At 32.9% G+C, this 22,170-nt stretch overlaps 1 protein-coding gene across 1 annotated transcript in view; it reads left to right on the forward strand.

Moving 5' to 3' along the window:
• Nucleotides 1-8,613, forward strand: part of LOC108732061 (Kinesin heavy chain 73) — a 42,338-nt gene extending 33,725 nt beyond the window's left edge. The window contains 12 exon segments of the mRNA XM_018462685.1: nucleotides 10-283; nucleotides 370-512; nucleotides 847-1,012; nucleotides 3,298-3,315; nucleotides 5,320-5,394; nucleotides 6,273-6,424; nucleotides 6,603-6,915; nucleotides 7,009-7,262; nucleotides 7,395-7,578; nucleotides 7,711-7,911; nucleotides 7,984-8,160; nucleotides 8,260-8,613. Of these exon segments, the coding sequence (XP_018318187.1) occupies nucleotides 10-283; nucleotides 370-512; nucleotides 847-1,012; nucleotides 3,298-3,315; nucleotides 5,320-5,394; nucleotides 6,273-6,424; nucleotides 6,603-6,915; nucleotides 7,009-7,262; nucleotides 7,395-7,578; nucleotides 7,711-7,911; nucleotides 7,984-8,160; nucleotides 8,260-8,348 (2,046 nt within the window). The 3' untranslated portion in view covers nucleotides 8,349-8,613.
• Nucleotides 8,614-22,170: the final 13,557 nt, after the last annotated feature.

A 22,170-nucleotide genomic window follows, 5' to 3' on the forward strand; every position in this document is an offset into this window, starting at 1 on the left:
ATGCCGCATGTTTTCAGCGAACGAATTCGCCTGTCGCATCCAGCACCAATGGATCTTGTGCTGCGTAAAAGATTAGCTTTAAATATATACAAAAGGCAGAGCATTACAGATAGAATCTTCAAGAGAATTGTTCGTAATGATTGCTTAACGCAAACTGGTGTCACTTACGAGGTGGTCTCAAACATACCAAAGGCAAGCGAAGAGCTGGAAGATCGTGAGAGTTTGGCACAGATTGCTGCTAGTGGGGAAGATAATAGTTTATGCGACGGAGAAACTTACATAGGTAGGCTACAAAATAAGGTTAACGATTATCTTGAAAGTACTTCTTAAAAAGTATCATTGTATTAATCTTTCCTATTATCTATATAGAAAAATATACTCGTGGTGTATCCGCGGTCGAAAGTATATTAACATTAGACCGATTACGACAAAGTGTCGCTATAAAAGAATTGTTGCAAGCACAGGGACAACCACTAATGCGTAAAACTGCAAGTGTTCCGAACTTCTCTCAGGTATTATTATTTTTTAACAAAAAACTTTTATTCACACGTGTTTTATATATAATCATTTTATATATAATTTTGTATATACATATATATATATAATTCTATATATAATTTGTTTTTTTAATTATTCATAAATTTTTTGTCATATTAATTTTTGTGTTTTTGAAAATTCCTTTTTTCTATGTTATTGGAATGTATCCTCCATCGAAACTTTATTTAAAATTTTATTTCAACTAAAGTGTTCCATCTCTGTTATTTCGCATATAATTTTTAGTGCACTTTTCATTCAATAAAATATAGGAGATTTCTCAAATGAAAAGATTTTCATGGGTTTTTACAGATTATGAGATTCGATATGTCAATGGATTCATTAAATGTTACTCGTTCGGAAAGTGTGACAGATCTCAATATGGAAAATGGTCTTCCGCATCCGCGACGTGCATCTACAGGTCATGCAAGAAATGATGAAAACTTTATATCTGTACCGCCAAAGCCATTTGGAATTGGTAAGCATATTTTCTCTATTCAAAATATTTTTAATATGCAAATAACATATAGTTATAGATGTATATTCAATAATTTGTTAATTGTGTGTGTATATATATACACACGCGCACACACACAACACACATACACACGACAATAGCACGTATACATATACTACTATTGTCAAATTTAAAATGTTTTTTCGTTATTTGTAAAAGGTTAAAAATCGGTAAAAAATATTCCCAGTCAGCAAAATGTTAGCAAATGGTCTACAAATTAATAGCAAATTCGATCAAAATATTTAGCAAATTGGCATCAACTGTGTCCGCAGAACGTTTTACTGACATAATGAGAGCAAATTGTCAACAAAAACCAAGCGAAGTTTTGGTAGATTTTGATTTTGATCAGTTCTTGCTGTCAATTTGCTATCAAATTATCAGGAAGCTTTGCACGATTTTGTAAATTTTCATGCACGATTTTGCCGTCAATTCATTCTCATGTTTTAACAACTTTGTTATAACCTGCCACCAATTTGCGGACATTATTGCGAAATATAACAAAATTTGTATCAAAACTTGATGCCGTTTTATCAATAAAAGGACCTCGCATTAATTATGGAAAATTGAGTCCTTCCGATGAAAAGAGTTAGTTTTTACATAATGTAGTTTATAATGTGAACAAAAGATGTCATAAATAGATATAAGACTTAATAATGAATAGTTTTTAAGTTATGATGATTTTGACCAAAGGTGCTTTGTGAATACAAGTTTTACACGTAATTAAAAAACTATCAATTATTAAGCTTTGTGTTAATGTCATCTTTTATTCACATTATAAGCTACGACATATACGAAAACCAACTCATTTTTCACTAGAATTTAATTTTGTAAATAATTAATGCAGTTCTTTGTAGTAAGAATTAAAAAATTTATTTTTAACATACTTGGCTGACTGGGTTATTTATGAAATCATAGAAAATAAAAATAGTGTAATACACAAGATCTCTTCATTCATATAGACATACATTCATTCATGCAATCATTCCTCATCATTCATAATAATCCATTTCATATCGAGCATGAGATATATTTTCATTATATGCTACATTTAATATATTGAGAGAAATATTTTGAAGAATAAGTGGTTTTTGTGAAAATAATCTCTGCTAGATTTTTGAAATGATCTACGCCTGATAGAAAATCGTCCAATAGGTTTTAATCAAATTTTATTTTGGATCTCGACTATTTATATGCAAATTCGTCGTATATTGAATGCAATATTTAGTTCGCTTTAAGTCACCATTAAATTCTTAAATTAATGGCTTTATTAAATTTAATAGCATCGTGTTTAGGGAGATTTTAGTCTTTAGATTAAGTTTTTATTTAATTGTAAGTTAGAGCCACACTTTTTCTTCACTGCCTTAATCTGCTTCATCGAGATTTATTCAATGAAAAATTAACACTTTGTTTCTGAAATGTGGCTTATGCAATGTTTTCGATATTTCACTTGCTATGACGATCACTTTACATTTCACCCTAGTTTTGATCGTCCCAAGCTCCATTGTACCAACTCTTCGTTCGGTATAGAACCTGTTGATTTTGGATAATAAAAGTGCGTTCTGTTTATTTCTTTTTAATTGAAATTCATATCATCCATCATTAATATGTACCCTTTATATGTGTCTACGATTTCTCTTCTCTTGTGAATGTAGATTATAAAATATAAAGGATCAAGTTATATATAAAATATCAAATTATGAAACTTGACAAAACGTGCATACAAATGTATCGTGTCGAGCGTATGAAAGATTAATGACACTACAAAAGGGTACTGTTTTCATCATTTAAGATAATTGACAATCTCATCATTTGAGAATATTTAGAAATTTCAATTTCATTAGTAGTAATTATAGTACACTACATTGTGAAATTTTATAATTCCAGCTTCTCTCTGTCATATTATTACGTCATCAAGCTATGTTCAACTTGACAATTCAATTTAATACAAATTTCACTACAAATGTGTTTTCTTCACAATATTAAAAATATAAATAATTTCAATATATGATCATTTGATAACAAAAAAAGTTGAGCATGGTAAAATATATTTTCTCAGATTTGCCCTAATATTAGCAGCTACATTTAAGTGCGCTCTACCACTTATTACAATAAAATAAAACACTTTAACAAACTTTAAATAAGGAACCCTACAACGAAAGTAATAAACTAATTAATGTATGCAACTAATCTGTTCCTCTGTTTAACACTACGTCTACTACTTCTACAACTATTTCGGCCCACGCAAGGCTCCATTCTGAACTCAGGTAAAATGGAGTCTTGATTTGATATTTAATTGATGCCACACAGGCAATGACAATTAGTACATATGTCTCGTGAGTGGTTGAGTCTGTCTGTCTTTTTGTTTCAAAGTTTGCCTTAGTATATCGGAGACGTTATTCGCGATAGTAATATTCAGAACAGGAATGCGTTTTGATAATCAGTATATGTTCTCTTGTAAGCGTCATTTATTCGGTTAGCCCAAAAGAAGTTTAACATCACCATATTGAGGAATTTAGAAATTGCTAATCTTGTTTAGTTTAAATTGAATGTGATTTCATTATGTGAACGTTATATTTCAGTATTTGTTTAGTTTGCATGCATAGAATGTATTTCTTGTGTGCCTAGCATATTAGCAAGTTTGTTCATTGAACTATTTTATTTCTCTTATTTATTTTATAACTATTTGATATATATATTGTTCATGGTTAATACCAATATAAAACAATACCAGTGATCATTTGTGTGTGTGTATGTGTGTGTTGGATGTGAGTCCATATGTGTGCGTATACTATACTCACACAGTCATGCAACACACGCGCACACATAGATACACATACACGCACACGCACGCGCAAACACACAACCACCCACCCACTCTGTCGTCGCACCGTTTATACCAGAATCATCGCATAGAAATCATTTTCATATCCATATATCTATTTTCATAATTTGTAATAAGACGTATGATTCTTAAAACCTCGTTTTTACAAATAATCGGATCAAATAAGATGATTTCTATAATCCTTAATGGTTTGTTAAATGTATATTAATATATATATTTGTTTGCATTTAACAAATTAAGTAAAACATGTAAAGTAATAAAAAAGATTGAACTATTGCATTATATATGTGAAAATTGTTGCAATGTTTCAATCTTTATACTTGTGAATGTGCCATTGAGCGATACTCTAGATAGAGTGTAGAAAATTTATTGTTACTTATATGTGTATATAAATATTTTCTATAGTTAATATATGTTAAATGGGGGTTATTCTCTCTATACTTAAATATGATGTGTATGTATGTATTATATATACACATTCCGTCTAATTATATTCCATTACTATGTCATGTGGGATTAGATTATTAATTAACAATCTATACATGAAGAGACAGAATAAACCTCCAGTAAGTAATATAGGGGAGGGGGGGAAATCAGTAAAAATATTTTGTAATTTTTTAATTAAATCACGGAATAACACGATAAATATAAGCTATCTCCCCGTTGTATTTCTTACAAGACTCAGTTTAAAGTCAAGGATACATTTCTATAAATGTAAAAATGATCGTAAACAAAAATATGAAAAAGAGGAAAAATAATTATTGCACTGTATCGTACAAATCAGTATAGCAGTATGATAAAATCATAGTTTACATAATAATAGCAATATTACATAATAATAGCAATATATTTGAATTTCAAACGAGATAATTGCTATGATATTAATATGACAAAGCATGTCATTATCTTCGACTTTAAACTTTCCTCCTTTGAAAACATGAAAATTCATTATGTACATCATCGAATTATATAATGTTTATATTACGAATATATATTTATTGTTTATTTATCCTAAAGATGGCGACATACAATATACATGATATATTTCGAATATGTACATTTTGAATTCATAAATGCAATGGCGAGTTATTAAAATTATTTCCGAAGTGGAGTATCATCATAGTGTGAAAGAAAAGAAAAAATGAGACTCACACAAAATGCTGTGTTATAAACATGGATGTTTCAATTAATGGTATTGTGACATGATATACACGCATAATATGGAACTTCCGTATAGAATGCGCGTTAGATAATATACGTTATTTGTCTACTTGTCTCACCATCTAGTGTCTGTGGCCTGCAGGCATGATTTGTCAGTACATAAGTTCATAAAAGCTGATATGAAGCTCGCCATTATGGAGAAAGTAACGTTGACTAGTCGAATGAAGAGAAAAGAAGTATAATCAGTGCATCTATCTCCTTTCAGCGAGACCAACTTTCCTGAATCTGAACCTGAATCTCAACTCATTGACACGTCTTCAACAATCTACCTCTGCCAAGTGTAGGTGACACTCGTCGTTGATCATCCTTTCAAACTTTATTCTTCAACTAAGTTTAAACGTTGAAAGAAAGTTAGATTATAGAATGACAGAGAATTGAACAATTGAAAGAGAATTCTAATGTAATATAGTTTGAAAGGATGAATCACTCGGTCAACATGTTTGTAGTTTGGGTTTTTTGTTTCAACCATTAAAATTAGTGTAGTATACCGATAGTATTTGAATTTTCTTTTATATTTTAAATGTGTTTTATTTTAGATGGTTTGTAATCACAATCACCATTTGAATTGTTAGTACTGCGCCTAAAGTGCAGTATGTATGTATGTAATGTGTACACACGCACATATATGTATTATATACATATACATATATATGTATATGTATATATATGTATACGTTAAATATTATTACTTACAATTATTCCCTGTGATCATTGAAATTTATTTCTTTATTTCAGATTATACATTCTACGCTTTTACTGTCTAGATTACATGATCTAAATCCAAAACTATTAACAATCCGTCAAATTTAAAAATATTCATACATAAACGCATATATAATTGATAAATGAATGATGTCAACAAATAAGCGTGGAATATATAAAAAATTTTTATTATTTTTAGGAAAAGCATGATCCTTCGCATTTAAGTGTACATCAGAACCGACCTGGCACCTTTTGATATATATAACGTTTCTGTAAACCCATCAGCATCCAATAATATCTGTTAAAATAAGGATAGCGAGCAAAAATAATTATTTTGCAAAGTTAATGATAAGATAAAGTTATTAGAATGGCCAGATCGGCCCTGATGCTTTGTATACTATATATAACAAGATTTTTATAGTCCGTCATGTATTATCAATTTCGTATTGGTCGTAGCATCTCCAAACATGGTCAGCAGTAAACTGGGTCCTCGTATGACCACATTACACGAAGAAACTTCAAATATGGGGAATCAAGCGTGTACTCCTATCAATGACGATGATGAGGAGAAGAGCGACGCCGATTATTCTGAATATGAAGCATATCAGGTATATTCAAAATTAAAGATATATTTATTTAAAAACAAAATTGAATCACAATAAAAACAATGTGTTTATAAATTACGATACTTGGATTATTACATTACTCAGAATCGACCACTTTGTAATAATGTAGATTGTAATTACGCTATCGAATTAAAGCTATATTACGTGCATTTGCGCCCAGGCTCCACCGAAACCAGTAAAACCACTAACTTCTTCACGCACGTTGGATTCTCTGGTCGAACTACAATCGACGAAGATCAATACGCCAAGTATGAGTAGCAGCGGGTACGGTTCTCAGGCTGTTTCCACGACAAATCTGACGTCGGAAGATTCCATTTCTATCAAGTCCATCAGCGTGGATGAGACTCCAGATCTCGAATATCGTAATCTTCTCGATAGCAAGAAACCTGAGAAAATGGACAGTTCCCTCGTCGAGGAAACGCCCGAGGAATACTTGAGCGAAGTAAACATCTCGCAAAGCGCTGGCACAGAAGGTCAGTTAAGTCAGATGCAAAACATCATCATTTTAGATATCGATATTATTCTGTTATAAATATTTTTTATAAAACATATTTTTTATCTTATAGAACATACTAAAAAAAATTTAGAAGAAATGGGAACATATATAGATACTGATATCGATAGTCCAGTTTCTTCTACAAGGAGTGAAAGCGAAACCAACAGCAACATGTTTCACGTCGAAACTCAAAGAAAAAGTACATCCAATCAAATTCTCAGTGATAGAAAAAACGAGATGGAAATCAGTCAGATGTCCAATTCGGGAGACGATAGTCCCATGGAGGGAACTTCGGTCGTGCATACCAAACTGCCACCTGGCAAGGTGAGTATTTTATATTTTGTATAATGAGAGAGAAACAGAGAGGGATCGTTATTCGAAAAATCATGAAAACCCAAAACAATTTTTTCGTGGATTATGCAAATATCAATAAATGATTCATGTTTAATTAATTAGGTCGTGCGAAGAAAAAAGACTTCTAATGGTTCAGGAAGGCCTACCAGTTCGCAGCATAGAGCTTCGTTTCCTATGGTCCGTCCACAACTTTCTGAGAGTAAGGCTGCAGTACATTTGGAGCAAACGCTACAACCTACTATGACGTATGAAAATGGCGACAATAGCTCTTCGGAGAGAATTGACGGTACTGCTGATTTAAGCAATTAGATTTGGCAATTTCTTGCATATTTTTCAACACTACGTTTATCTTTTGAGAAATTATACACTATATGATTCTTCTTTTTGTATCATATTTTAAAAAAGATTTATTTTGCAGCGGATGACGTTAGCGATAAAAGTTCAGCGTTTGGTTCAAGGCACGATTTAACTCGAGTGGAAACTCCCCTACCAGACTGGATCGTTGTTGGAGAATCAGTTTTGGTTCGCCCTTATAGTTATTCCGGAGTTATAGCATACGTTGGTCCTACAGAGTTTGCATCAGGAATCTGGATAGGAGTTGAACTCGATGCTCCGACTGGTACAAATCTCTCTCTCTCTCTTTCTGAAATTTTATCTAGATTTTAAACATGTCTATGTTTCACTGTTATAGGCAAAAACGATGGTGCTGTCAATGGCCATAGGTATTTCACATGTCGACCCAAATGTGGTATATTCGTTAAAATGGATAAATTAATTCAAGACAGACGAGGAAGAGCGCTTAGAAGTTACACTAAACAAGAATCGACACCAGCACCATCTACATCAATGCGCAGGAGTATTAGCAAGGGTAATTTCACAATTATCTTATTGCGTCGACTTGAACACGTTTACTGTTAAAATGATATTTATTAGAACTATTGCCTTTATTGGAAATATTGTCTTTTAGGCGAAGGATTACATTCCTTGCACCGAAGTCGCAGTCGAGGGGAAGGCCTCTCTACTACAGGTACACGTTCTTTTCCACGCGGCAAGTAAACGGATCACACACTGCTTCACCATTACTTCGTGTTAATAAAAGCCACAACATAAATATACTAATTGCTACATGCCTATATGATATATGTAGCAGCAATGTTTCAGTCCTTTAGACATTAGGGCAGCTATTGATTATTGAAATTACTTATACAGTAATATTTCAAATATTAAATCATTAATGTGTACTACACACAAAGCATGGGATATTTTCAACTCGTCATGTCCTATGAGCAGCGTATCCACTTCGCTACTTGACTAGGGGATAGGGAAGACATAATTGTCGCCATGTATCGAAAGTCAGTTGCGACGTTTATTGACTAACGAGCATTCCACAAGTTTACTTTAATGACTGGTATTACGAACCATTTATATTTTATGCCAGAGGAAGGCAATATATCTTGCGATTTAATTGTACATTCTAAACTAATCAAAAGTCAACAGAACATCTTTCCTTTATTCTTGATATATCACTCTAAAATACATGATAACTACAATTTGATGTACATATTCCACGTAATAATATTTTGTATTTGTGAAATCGGTCTGTGTCGACACAATAGACGCGATAATAATAATATACCGATTAAATCTTGGCGTTTTTACAAATCATTGGACGATACACTTTCCAAAATTACCATATGGTAATTTATAGGCCGGAAAAGTGCCCAATGAAAGGACAAATGTCGGAAAGCATTTTGCATACATATATATTTTACCGTTATGTAGATTATTTAAAGATTTTATATGTATACAATTGTTTCGTATATTGTATTTTTTTAGCGCGATTCGTTAAGTTCCTTTTTATTGTAACATACATCTCTTGTCACCGTTATCCCATCACGTGAACATGACACACCTTAATTTATATATACTACATTCTAACTGCATATTGCATTTTTGGAGATTGCAAACTGATTCTTAAATGTTCTTATTAATTGATTTAAGAACAAATTGCAAATCCAAAGATACAATGACTACTAGAGTTGCAATATTAAGTTCATAGGTTTAAGTAGAAACTAAATAAATGAGCTTGTTTTATTGTATCAGTTGCATAATGCTATATTCATCCATTTTTTTTTTATAACTTGGGCTACTTCACTTTATTGACGCACAGCATAAACGTTGAAGCGATTGACATATATTTCATATCCTGTAACATGATTTGCTTATTAGTAATGAATTTTTCCCATTTTTAGTATTAAATTTGATTTCATTTAAAAAAACCATTACATCGCGTCTTGCGTGAAATCAAACGGCAGAAACTAATTAATTCATGAAATATAGATTGTGCCGTAAAGGAATATGAAAAAGACGAAAAGTAAGCAATTAACATTTAAGATAACTCATACATTTGCCCAAATTGTGAAAACAGCTCCAGTCCAATTAGAACAATACTTATATTACCAATAATGAGTATATTACTGTATGTGTAATATTTATGGAATAATAATAATATAATAATAATAATAATAATAATCGCTGCTGCGCAATGTTTCCTTATCGTGGCAGACAATTTCCTCGGTTTTTATGTACGTAAATAAAAATTACCTCTGCGAGAAGGAAACCTTGCAACCAGCAGCACCTGTCCATTTTTAGTAATCAAGATTGTTGAGAAAGAAACAAATTAAGAGTCCATGTGTCACAGTGATACTACATGCCTGCCCGGCATAACGTTAATAAATTTTACAATCTTTAATCATTACGCGTCTTCGGTTTTTGGTATAATGCAATCGATACTTGCATTCCTTTCGACGTATTGAAACTCGTATATCATCTGTAAAGCAAGATTTACTCTTGCTCTTCCTATTTTATGGATGCGGACAGTATGAGATATATACTTAGAAAAAATGATTCAAAATCCGATAAAAATCATACGCAATTTCCACTGTATATTTTGGTATGTTATCAATCAATTCTTAAATAGTGTTTTTTTTTAACCCTTTATAAGATGATTATATTTAGAGTAATGTTATTCTTTTTTACAACACAATACATCGAGAGACAGCGCAAAAGAAAATATAAAATAGAAACAGAAGAAAACGTAACAGAGAGCATTGACGACAATCTCGGAATAAAGATTTTTTTTAATTGCAACCTTATAAGTGATTGATGTTTAAGTATTATTTTCTTATATCGTCGGGAAAAAAACAATGTTTGAGAAGCTACAGTGAAGTGTTTACCATTGAGAGCTTACACAGCCTATTCCATCCCGCAATAAGATAATGTCCATTTTTACCGTTACAATTGTCTAAAGATAATCGTTCACGCTATACTTTGTACCCTAAATGATTCTAGAATATATTTTCGACCAATCGGTTTTACGAACTTTTCTAGAAGACTTCCGAATTTAACATTATCCGCGATCGCTGCAAATGACACGCGCTCACGGTCCAACTTCAAGTTCCAAGGGTCGCACGGGAGAGTCCATAATTTAAACCGAGTCTCCTATCTATGGCTGTGAAACTAACAGATATTTTGCTGTTCACGCTGCTCCCTCGTTTTTATCATCGTGTTCATATGCGACGAACGAGGATCGAATTACACGCTCGTTCTTGTCACTCCATTAAAATATGAGTATTATGAAACTGTGAAACCAAAATGTCTCTTGAACGGTTACTGATTAATTATGTAAACTGTTCGTTGACGGATCATTGAACGGAAACGCGCCTTTAACGAAGGGTACAGCTCGAGCAGTTTGTTTTCGAACGCGCTTTTCCGTGACACTAAATACACGAATAAAAAATATGTAAAAATATCGCGCGCATCGAGAAAATTTAAATCGCATCGACAAGATCGTTTTGCATTGAAGAGGATTTAGAGTTTTAACAAAGGGATAATATCATTGATGCCGATGCGATGTGTTACATTTTATATCTAATACAATTTTATTTCAGTATCCAAAGCTTTTTAATATTAGAATCGTTAGTAACTTCTTTTGGCCAATAATGTTAATATTTTATATACTGAGAAAAAAATTGGTAACTTGATTAAATATATTTAGTTTTCATTGTGATTTTTTTAGTTCAAGTATTTATGTATTTAGATTAAATATATGTGAGTCATGTCGACAAAATCTTGTAATTTAAAACATGTTATTTGTTTGAATTAAACATTTGCTTGACAGTGACCACTATATTTAACTAAATCAATCCTTTTTTCATGTCACGTTTATGTAAATACACAATTATGTTTTGTCATAAAATTCTAAGCAATACTTGGTTTATTTTCGTTGCTAAAGTAATCCGTTCCTTGAAAGCTTCTTGTCGATCGCATTTGTCAGCGGCCACGCTTCATTATCGTCAATTAAATAAAAAAGCGCGAGAGCACGTATAATATTGAATTTGGAACTCTTCTAAACCATGTCGCAGGCCGTTCGAACGGTCATGCTGATGTAAAACCTACACATGTATATGTACAACGTAAGCCTCGAGAGATTGGCGGATTATATTTTAATGTAATGTATAAAAAAGAAAAAGGAAAGAGAGAGAGAGAGAGAAGAAAATAACAGATAAAGTATGCGTGCGAAGAAAAAGTGACAAAACCCTTATATTCGTCCTCGTACGTTTATCGACACTTATCGATAATGTAAAAAAAAAAAATTAGCAAAGTGAGCACGTGCTTCGTCTCTCCTCCTCATTTATTCTAGCCACGTTAAGTAGATACTGTATTTATCACGACGACACTCTATACACACTGTACGTTAGGTTCACGACAGCTTTCACGCATTTAACTTGATGTAATTAGGAACTGTCAACCTGCAATGTCAAATACGGCTGTCATTCTCATTGTTTGAAAACGTAAGGGTTCACTCGTTAGAGACAACATATTTAACACGTATGTATCCGTTTGATCCACCTCGACTTTATACGCTAGTACTTAGTTTGTAGATTACCGTGGACGAGCTCATCTTCCCCTTGGAGAAAGTTATTTTTCGAGTCATTCATCGAACAGATCGATCAACGATACGTTAGACGTGTGCCGTAGACGGTTTTTCTTTCGAGTCGTTGATACACATCATGAAAGTATATTGTAATATACTGTGTTCTACGTTTCGACTAGCTCGACGTTGACGTCTGAATAACTAAAGCTCTGATCCATCGAAACGAAGAATCAGCCTTTTATGATGTGTCGCGCGGATCAAACGGATACTTGGACACTTTACACCTGTCTGTGAATCTTCGAATTGATTCTGTTTCTGTCTACTTCGCCAAATGTTTGCACACCGGGAGAAAAAGGATTTGGCATAAGAGTGAAATCAAAGTGTGAAATTATATATGGCGAAAGATGCGACGTAGATAGTTTCAGTCGATCGACGATTTTATGCTGTAAGTGTAAAGCTTCTGTCGGAAATAACGAATGGTACAGTCGATATTAGATAATAAGGATTTCGGGAATTCTCTGTAGATCGATAGGATGCGCTGTGTCGTTTGATCTGGTTGTAGATAACCGGAAATAGGAAAGCCTATTTTTGCATCGTGTGATTAAAGACAAAAAAAAGGTATCTAGCCGGTTTGTATTCACCGAATATGCATTTGGATGACGTGTTATATAAAGCTCCAAACTATACAAAATAACTTGTAGGGGATGTTGACTCTGTCAATGATTCGTATAACAATGATTCATATAACATTAAAGTTTAATCACAAATATGCTTACGAATATGCTTATTATCTATTTCTTCTTACGGGCTCCTGCGGCCTTTCTGCAGATAAATTATCATTTCGTATCATTTTATTATTTTGACTGACTCTCGCTAGGTAAGGACCTCTTACAATTTATATTGCATAATGTACAAATTAGAACTGCTCTAAAACATCTTAAATAATTAATTAGTCATTGTGTTGTACAATACGAGAAACGATCTCGATTAATTCTATTGAATCTGGCATACAGGTATTCACGATGTAATGGAAGATCGTCCTCGAGTATCACAGTTGTATAAGTATAATCGTAAAAATCTACTTGTACTCGTGTATACTTGATAAATAGCGCAACAATAATTTGCCGACGTCACATCGGAAATCTCATCGGTATAAAAGTATCTTGCGATCACACACGAAAATGTAATTCTCCAAGGAATCTTTGTAAAACACAATTAATTCCGATATGTTTGTTAGACATATCTGAACGTACCTCGAATCAAATAATTCTTACAAGATTATGAAATAAACGATTGTACGAACGTACTGCTGTGAGCGATGCGCGAATCGACCAGATGCGTGTATAATACATAAAATGTGGGCAAACGCTTAAGTAACGTTTATTTCGGCATTACGCGTAGCAATTCGAGCCATATTGTCGATTCAGCACGAATCTAAATTTCAATATTTAGGATATGTAGATAGCGATTCAACTAGTGAGTACCTCGGTGTGCACTGGTGCTGGTATGTATTCTGGCATAATACTTACAATTAGTGTTTACTTCTCTGAATGTTTGCATGGAATATTCGATATGTGCTATAGAAAATTGATACGTTTTCAAATTTTTCGTGACATTTTCCAGCAAAGCATCAAACGCGATGATTTAAGTACAAATGTAACTATATTTTCACGAGATAGTAAAATTTATTTCGTAATGATATTACATATAATGTGAATGTTTTAAATATGTTTTATTCGAATTAATTTGAGAATTACAAGATGGATCACTCATAGATTTTCTTTGATTCCTTGGTGCTCAGATCAAAGCGTACAAAGTGTACTAGCTTGTCTCGAGACATTTTCTTCACAAACCTTGCGACTAGAAGCTAGGACAGCGCATGCTGCTGTTTAAATATTAAACAGTATCAGAAATATCATCCGCGCGATATCATTCTTGTACGTGTCACACTGAAGCCGTAGATATACATGCACATCCAGTCACACGCGACGCACTAGGGGCATGCCTGCTTTAGCGGCACTCGAGAAGAAAAGGCAAAAGTAAAATAAAGAAAATATAACTAGCGAGTATATTCCATGTACCCCTTCTAATTCAAATGAAAGCTATCCATTCTTTTTGTAGCTACAGCAATAAGCGTTGTTACTTGAGCGATTACCATCCTTTGCCGCGAAAGCAAGAATGTACTTTTCGATCTCGTAGGCCAAGAGCTAATTATTATTATTATTATAAGAAGAATAGAACTGTGTCAAGTCAAATCACGAGATGATTATTGTGTAATAGTATTATTTTATAAGCAGTCAATAATATTAATATTCATTCAAGTAAGCTAAACACCGTATCACCTCTTTCTCCGAAATCCTCCCGTTTGTGAAAAAGTCGTATATTTATTTCGTAAGCTCGTTTCGTCTCGAGAATACCTATACCTCTATTGTTAAATAATATACATGCCGTGATACATGCATATAGAAGCTGATACAAGTATCACTTAAACAATAAGGTGTGTACATTTTAATTTTTATGAACATAATAAAAATATAATTTAATGTTCTAAATGTATGCGATCTTGCGTGGTCGGTCGGACTTTGCTGTGAATTCGTTGCGAGTCCAACAACGACTCTTGTCCCGCTTGTGGTTATAACAAATCAATATTTGGTTCTCTAAGGTATGGATTAGGGCTCTAATTTTATTCCGTTTTTCGAAGATACGTGTAAACGTAAAACGTTTATCCGTTTATATTCGCTTTCAAAAAAACGTTTACTTGAAGGTAAACGTTTACACGTTTAATTAGCTAATTATACGTATAGTAAACGTGTTTTCGTTTAAACGTATAATAGTTAATTACACGTATATTCGGAAAAACGTTTCTAATAAACGGATATACTAATTATACGTGTAAACGTATTTTCGTTTAAACGTATAATAGCGAGCCCTAGTATGGATATACCTATATTGGGCTATATGATTATTCAATTATAATAATTTCCACAATTAGATCAATTAGACGCGTTCTATCTTAATTTCTTTAGTTACGTTTTATTTAAAAATATTTTAACAATAACGACAAGTACAGTTACAATATCCTTTTATTACATCGAATTATCATTTATGAATTATTTAAAGGATTATAGTTATCTATTTATCTTTTAGAACAAAGTGATATTCGCATTAAGAGACAAACATAATTAAGCTTATGTTGAATTAATTAATTGCATGATTAAGGTTTAATTAAAAATGTGTGCGTTGTACAATTAACACGATTAATTTTAATAATCGTTTAATGCGTACAAATCTATTTAATTAATTATTATTATCATCATTACCATCATTATTATCATTAACATCACTGTCATTATTATATTGTTGTTATTGTTGTTATTATTATTATATGTTTTACATTTTGCGCTTCGTTGTACGTTTTTCGATATGTGTGATAATAAATAACTATCGGCGGAGATTATTTAATTTTCAAGCATTATTTTTTTTCCTTTATTGTAGCATTTTTTCTTTATTGCAGCATTAAATTGAAAAAATCGTACGTACATATTGCACATAAGAAAATCAAAACGAGCTATGAAAATCACTGACTGATTAGTATTTGTATAAGCACAAATGTAAACTTATGAATGCATGAGTTTTACGCGTGATACCATTGGCCAACTTTAATCGTTCATAAAAACGATTAATGTTTTTGAAATAAAATTTTTGAGTTAATTTAAATACATATACATTATATATACACATATATATAATAAATAAATAAACCAAGGTATATGTGTGTGTATGAAGCCACACAGGTTTTGATATATGTAGTGTGTACAGTCATCTAATTTAAATATAATGGAATGACTCCTGCGGGAATGTCGGTGACTCTAGTCGGAGGATTGTTCAAGGTCCTTTTTGTCCTCGGAACCGCGCACAAGAAGAGGTAGTCCTCTCGTGGTCTACCGCAAACAGAAACGTGTGCGAACGAGTGCACTCGTGCATTCTTTCCCATAGCCGAAGGAGCGACTTATCGATGAGAGATGACTGCAATTAATATGTCTCTTTAGTGGCCCTGACAATCGTTATTTGCCTCGATGAGGAGCTAGACGTCTGTAATAACGATGTGCACTGATTGTCATTGGCGCATGATGCATCGTGACATTATGGCAGGTAATATAGAACAAAATTGGAAAGTTATTTGTAAAAGTAAGTAATAGTTATAGTTAGTTCTTTTTTCGCAAAAAGTAGTTATAAATTACTGATTCTGAAAAATAACGCGTTACATTTGAAGTTACTTAAAAAGTAACGAGTCCTTACGTTTTAGTTACTTTTCTGTTTTGTAATTTTTTGCAATTGCTATTTTAAACACAAGAATTTACCCGGGAAAAAATGTTCCATATATAATTATATATATAACATGTCCATATATTAATATAACATTTTTTCCCGGGTATATACATTTCTAATTATATTCTAAATTATTTTATTTATTATACAAAACTATTCAATTATATTATTTGTAATAAAATAATAAAATATTACTACATTATTTATAATAAATTAATATATACACTTGTAGTCAAAATTATAGGATCAATATTAAAACGCATTCAGATATACTAAAAGGATTCTATAGTTTAATTATTAATATATAGACGTTTACAGATGATCAGGAATAAAGATATATTTTAATCACAAAAAATAATCGCTGGTCGTTTACTAAACAACTCTGATTATTGAATCCGTGTGATCTCCCCCATCGTAAGTAAATTATTTAAAAATTAGACGAATTTATATACTTATTTTCAGATGGAAATTTACATTTTTCGGTAATACGCCTTCAATCTTCGACGAAACAATTTCAAATAGCTGAAAACTGAGACTGAAATCAATGATTTCTGGATTCTCAAATTTACAGTTTATAGTATGGAGAGCAATGAACGAGTTTTCGTAAATAGTATAATTACGAGACGTTTAAATTAAACACAAACATCACTTTGATTTTTTCATCCGGGTAAACAAATTAGTGTATAACCTGAGGAGGTAACCATTAGTTGAAATATTGTCCCACAGATTACATGATTTCATCTAATTACAAATAATTTTTTTCACTACATATGAAGTCATTTGGTAAAATATACGATTTTATTTAATATTATATAATGATTTCTCCTTGCATATGTAATTATCAGATTATACATAGAGATTTCATATGAATTTTATAATGATTTCGAAAACTCTGTCCCACAATTACATTAAGTGGTTACCCCCTCGGTATAAACTAGGGCTCGCTATTATACGTTTAAACGAAAATACGTTTACACGTATAATTAGCTAATTAAACGTTTACCTTCAAGTAAACGTTTTTTTGAAAGCGAATATAAACGGATAAACGTTTTACGTTTACACGTATCTTCGAAAAACGGAATAAAATTAGAGCCCTAGTATAAACTCTGCAGTGCTTATAAAGATGCCCTAGTTATTTTAAAAAGCACGTGCTTGCAGTCGCTTGTCTCGCAGAGTCAAAGTGACAAAAGGTGAATTGATTTCCTAGCATCTACAGCTAAGAAATTGAAATCATGTGGCTTGCAAATTTGTGAATAATCTCCGCCTAAACACGATAACATTCTATCAATTGTAAATTGTAACAAGTACAATATTCACTTAATATTAATTCTTGATTCTTGTTTTATATAGCAAATAGCAATAATTTATATAAATATAATCACATTAGAAAAAATATACCGTTTTATGAAGATATCGTTTAAGCTGACATTTGAGTAATTTAATTCTTTCACGAGGTAGCAAAACTGGCTTATTTTACTTCTGGGAATTGTCTTAGGCATTGACATTCAACAGTCGACAGAACGGATTCGGATGTAACGCATGCCCCTCTTTTGCTTTCATATCATGGCTATGTTCTCGCTTGAGTGTAAGAGAGACTTCAAGTTGCCCTTTTCTTCTCATTTCCCCGTCTTGTCTCTCTCTCTCTCTCTCTCTCTCTCTCTCTCTTTCTTTCTCTCTCACTTTTTCTCGACGCGAGCATACATTTCGCATCTCAAAGCTGCACTGCGATGAAAGAGCATATGCTTCGAAGACGATGGGATCAGTGAACCTATCCATGGTCAGCACCGACCACCGTCTCCTGACTCCGTCTGCTCTTGTCTTGGCAGATGAAGTATACATAATATATGCGCTATAATGTATAAATACATAGTGCCAGGCTTTTTTTTGTGACTCCTCCCCCGGTAATGTGCGACGGATCATAAAGGTGGACAAAAGAGTTTGCACGCTTTATTCCGCGTCGATGCAGATTGCAGATGCGTCTCTGGAGACAATGTCTCTTGGATTTTTCGAGATTACACGTGCGGAACAGCTATTGTTTCTTTCCTTCATTTTCATCAATCTCCAACAAAGTTAATCCATTGCGCTACTCTCGTCTCTCGATGTAACGCATCGAGTAATCAGCAAAGCGCGTAGCAACAAAGAAAGACCGGGCAACTTAAATATATCTCAAAATAGAAACTAAAACCTTCCTGCTGTCTACGTTATAAATGCATTCAAATGCGTTTTCTTCGGTAGGTGCACAATATAAAAATGCGCGAAAATATAAATTGTCGCACGCGTATACCGTTTCTTTGTAAACAAAGAGAGAGAGAGAGAGAGAGAGAGAGAGAGAGAGAGAGAGAGAGATAAAAGAAACAGATCATCATAACAATTCTACTTGTTGATAGAACGACGAATTTTACGAAGTTTTTAAATAAATAAGATTGCGCGGATGTAAATTTCAGCAAAAGTCATATATTTCCGAGGGTAATTAGAATGGAAATATTATAAATTGATCGAGAATATCGAAATGTTCACACGAGTCATAATCGACACGTACATATGGAGAAGTGACCGATAAGATTGGAACTTTACACCGGAGCTATAAGTAGACTTTTAATCTTTCTTACGGAATTAGCCATATTTATTAGAATTAGATATATACGAGGGTATAGATATACTTATTACTATATCTAACATATACTATACTAGTATATATTAGATATACAGGTATATCGTCACAATTTATTCCTATTCTACTGCCCGCATTACTAATAAGGTAATATGTATTCCACTATGTGGATACCGAGTGAACTACAGAATAATATCCAGGTATATAGGATATAGGTACTGTCCTGTCTATAAACAGCTAGGATGCGTTTTGTCTCTGCGAGGATCATTTAGCGACCAGAAACAAAAATATTTGTGCACATCGAATTACGAAATTGTCATAAAAATATCGTAACAAAAGTGTAAGAAAAAGATTTGAATTTTATACAAAACAAACGGTATACAAATTCATAAATATAGCGTACAGCAATATAATGCGCCGTCATGCGAACCGAGCGTTGACGGTTGCGACAATTTATGTGAAACGAAGCGTACAAATTGAAACCTAGCCACGATAATTGCACAAAGATCGTATGGATCTGTCGCGAAATCAACCGCGCCACATTTTTCTCTCGATATAGTTACTTTATGTTCAATACTTCTGTCAACATCGATCTAGCGGAAGAAATATTTTAGTATTTATTCAATTCTAGCCCACAGAGATCTAAGGTATATCAAGGCTTGCCAAAGTGTCGCACTTCGCATGGAAAAAAATAGATAGTCTTACAGGTCAAGTAAAAATATTCTGACTTTTTTTGTCGAATTGATAACAACTTTACTTGCCTGAAAGTAAAAAATGTCGGAGCTGTAAGGTAAAAAGTACATTACAATTATAAATACAATAATGAATCTCTCTCTTTCTCTCAAGTGACTATTGCTTTACAGTAAAGTACAGTGCAATTAATAAATCCGTTTAAGTGTTTATTACCTTACAGTAAAGTAAATTAAACTATTTTCAAGACTGTAAACGCGAATAACTCTCTAGTTATTAACATATATCAGACTTTATTATATTTTTTTATCATGCAGTAAAGTAAAGTTTATCAGCACTAAGGCAAAAAATCCTTGTTGATAAAGTGAACTCTATTGAGATGTATGGTAATTTATAGATTAAGAAATAATAACAAATTGTAATAATATAGCATAAAATTTCCTTTACGAAATGTAAAAAGTATCTTACAGTATGACTATACGATCGCTCATTTATTAAAAAAGTAAAATTTTAGACATAAGTGGACGTCTATATGGACCTTCCAATTACATGAAATTTATTAGAATTTTAGCGTATACGAGTTTTACTTTATATTTTTCTCCATGCAACAAGGTGACTGCTAACGCTTAGATTATTCTTCCGATTTCTAAAGGGAATAGCTTGTCCTCTTCTATGAAATTCATAGCAGATCGTTACATTGAATATATATAGTAGTGAACATTGAGTTGCAAGTATACAAAGTCGTTTTAACTTCCGTCACTCGATTATGTATGAATCTGCAAGTAACCGCAGGCACGTGCTTTCGTGACAATAAGAAACGATCGCATGCACACGAAAATACGTACATAGGGAAATGCGATTAGCCACGCTTTTTCGAAATACTACTTATCATATCTTTCCAAGCAGCGTGCATCCGCATTGATTCGGGCAAGAGAGAGTGACGCTTGTGTTTCAGATTCAAGTCTAATTATGACTATAGAAATTTGTTTGTTGCTCTCCGTGTGAAAAAAGTGACACAGAAATCCGTTATTTCAGTTCTGAGTTTTAAACTCCTTGGAATTATGTATTCCACGAAAATTAGAAGCGTGTGTTACCAATTAATTAAATAAGTTTCCATCTCGAGAAATTTCACATTTGATTCGCCAAGTTTGAATGATTCATTTCACGATTGGAGATTACGCGGATATACAGAGTCGCGGACGTAAATGGTGGTAATTAATAGTGTTTAATAGGAAGATGGTGCAAAAACATCCACAGAGATCTGCGTTGTAGATTTATCTGGCATCGATGCGCAGTGACCTTTCGGATGGTCCATCGTGCCGCATGTGAATCAAACGGGAAAGGGAAATACGAGGCATGTGCATAATTACGCCGCGCGAACGATTTTCGCATAGGAATGATTTATTATCACAACAATTCGAGAGCAAGTCTGCATGTTAACGATGTAATAAGGACAATCGAGCGCGATACATGCGAGAAGATGAAACGATAACAAGAGCGACCACGAGAAATTCTGAGAAAGGTGAATTTTAGTTACAAAAAATTTCCCAGGTTCATGTATAGGTACAGTAAGATTTTTGCTTTAATTTGCATAACTGGTTACGATCAGTGTAGAGATAGAGACGCGATCTCGGGAACTATTAAATCATGACGACTTGATCCCCATCGAGGTTTACAAAACTTTTTATTGATAAAATTTGACATCATCACGTTTGACACGTTTCTCTTTTGTTAGTTTATAAGATATTTGTAGGATATTTACAGGATTAAAGGATTCTTAGGAAAAAATCTTCTTTGTAGATCAGTTACCGGGAACGATCGCTGACTCATCGGTCACAATGAAAGCACCCTTTAATATTATCATGCATCAAGTATCGGTATTTCCGACTATCTCGACAAAACATCCCACACAGAACACTTTATCCGAGAGACGCACTTTATCCCGGAAACGTCCTCAAAACATTCAGAGGATATAGGAGACATCCTCTAGACATCTTTAAGCCCTGTTTTCACAATCAATGGTTATCTAAAGATTAAAAGTTACTAAGAAATTTATGAATGAATTTCATTCATGAATTTCTTGGTAACCTTTAATCTTTAGGTAACCACATATTGTGAAAACAGACCTATGACGTCATTTGGAGATCTGTGGGAAGGACTAAAAATTTTCAACAGGAAATATTCAATTAAATATCTTACAATTGTTGCTGGCGTCTTACAATTCTGTTCTCTATAGAACGGTAGATAACAAAATTGTCAGAGGAATCGTATCATTTGTTACTTATCGTCATTATTTTTTCTATCGGTTCAAC

Source organism: Mycetomoellerius zeteki, unplaced genomic scaffold, assembly GCF_001594055.1.
Source record: "Mycetomoellerius zeteki isolate Tzet28-1 unplaced genomic scaffold, Tzet1.0 scaffold145, whole genome shotgun sequence".
Lineage (NCBI taxonomy): Eukaryota > Metazoa > Arthropoda > Insecta > Hymenoptera > Formicidae > Mycetomoellerius > Mycetomoellerius zeteki.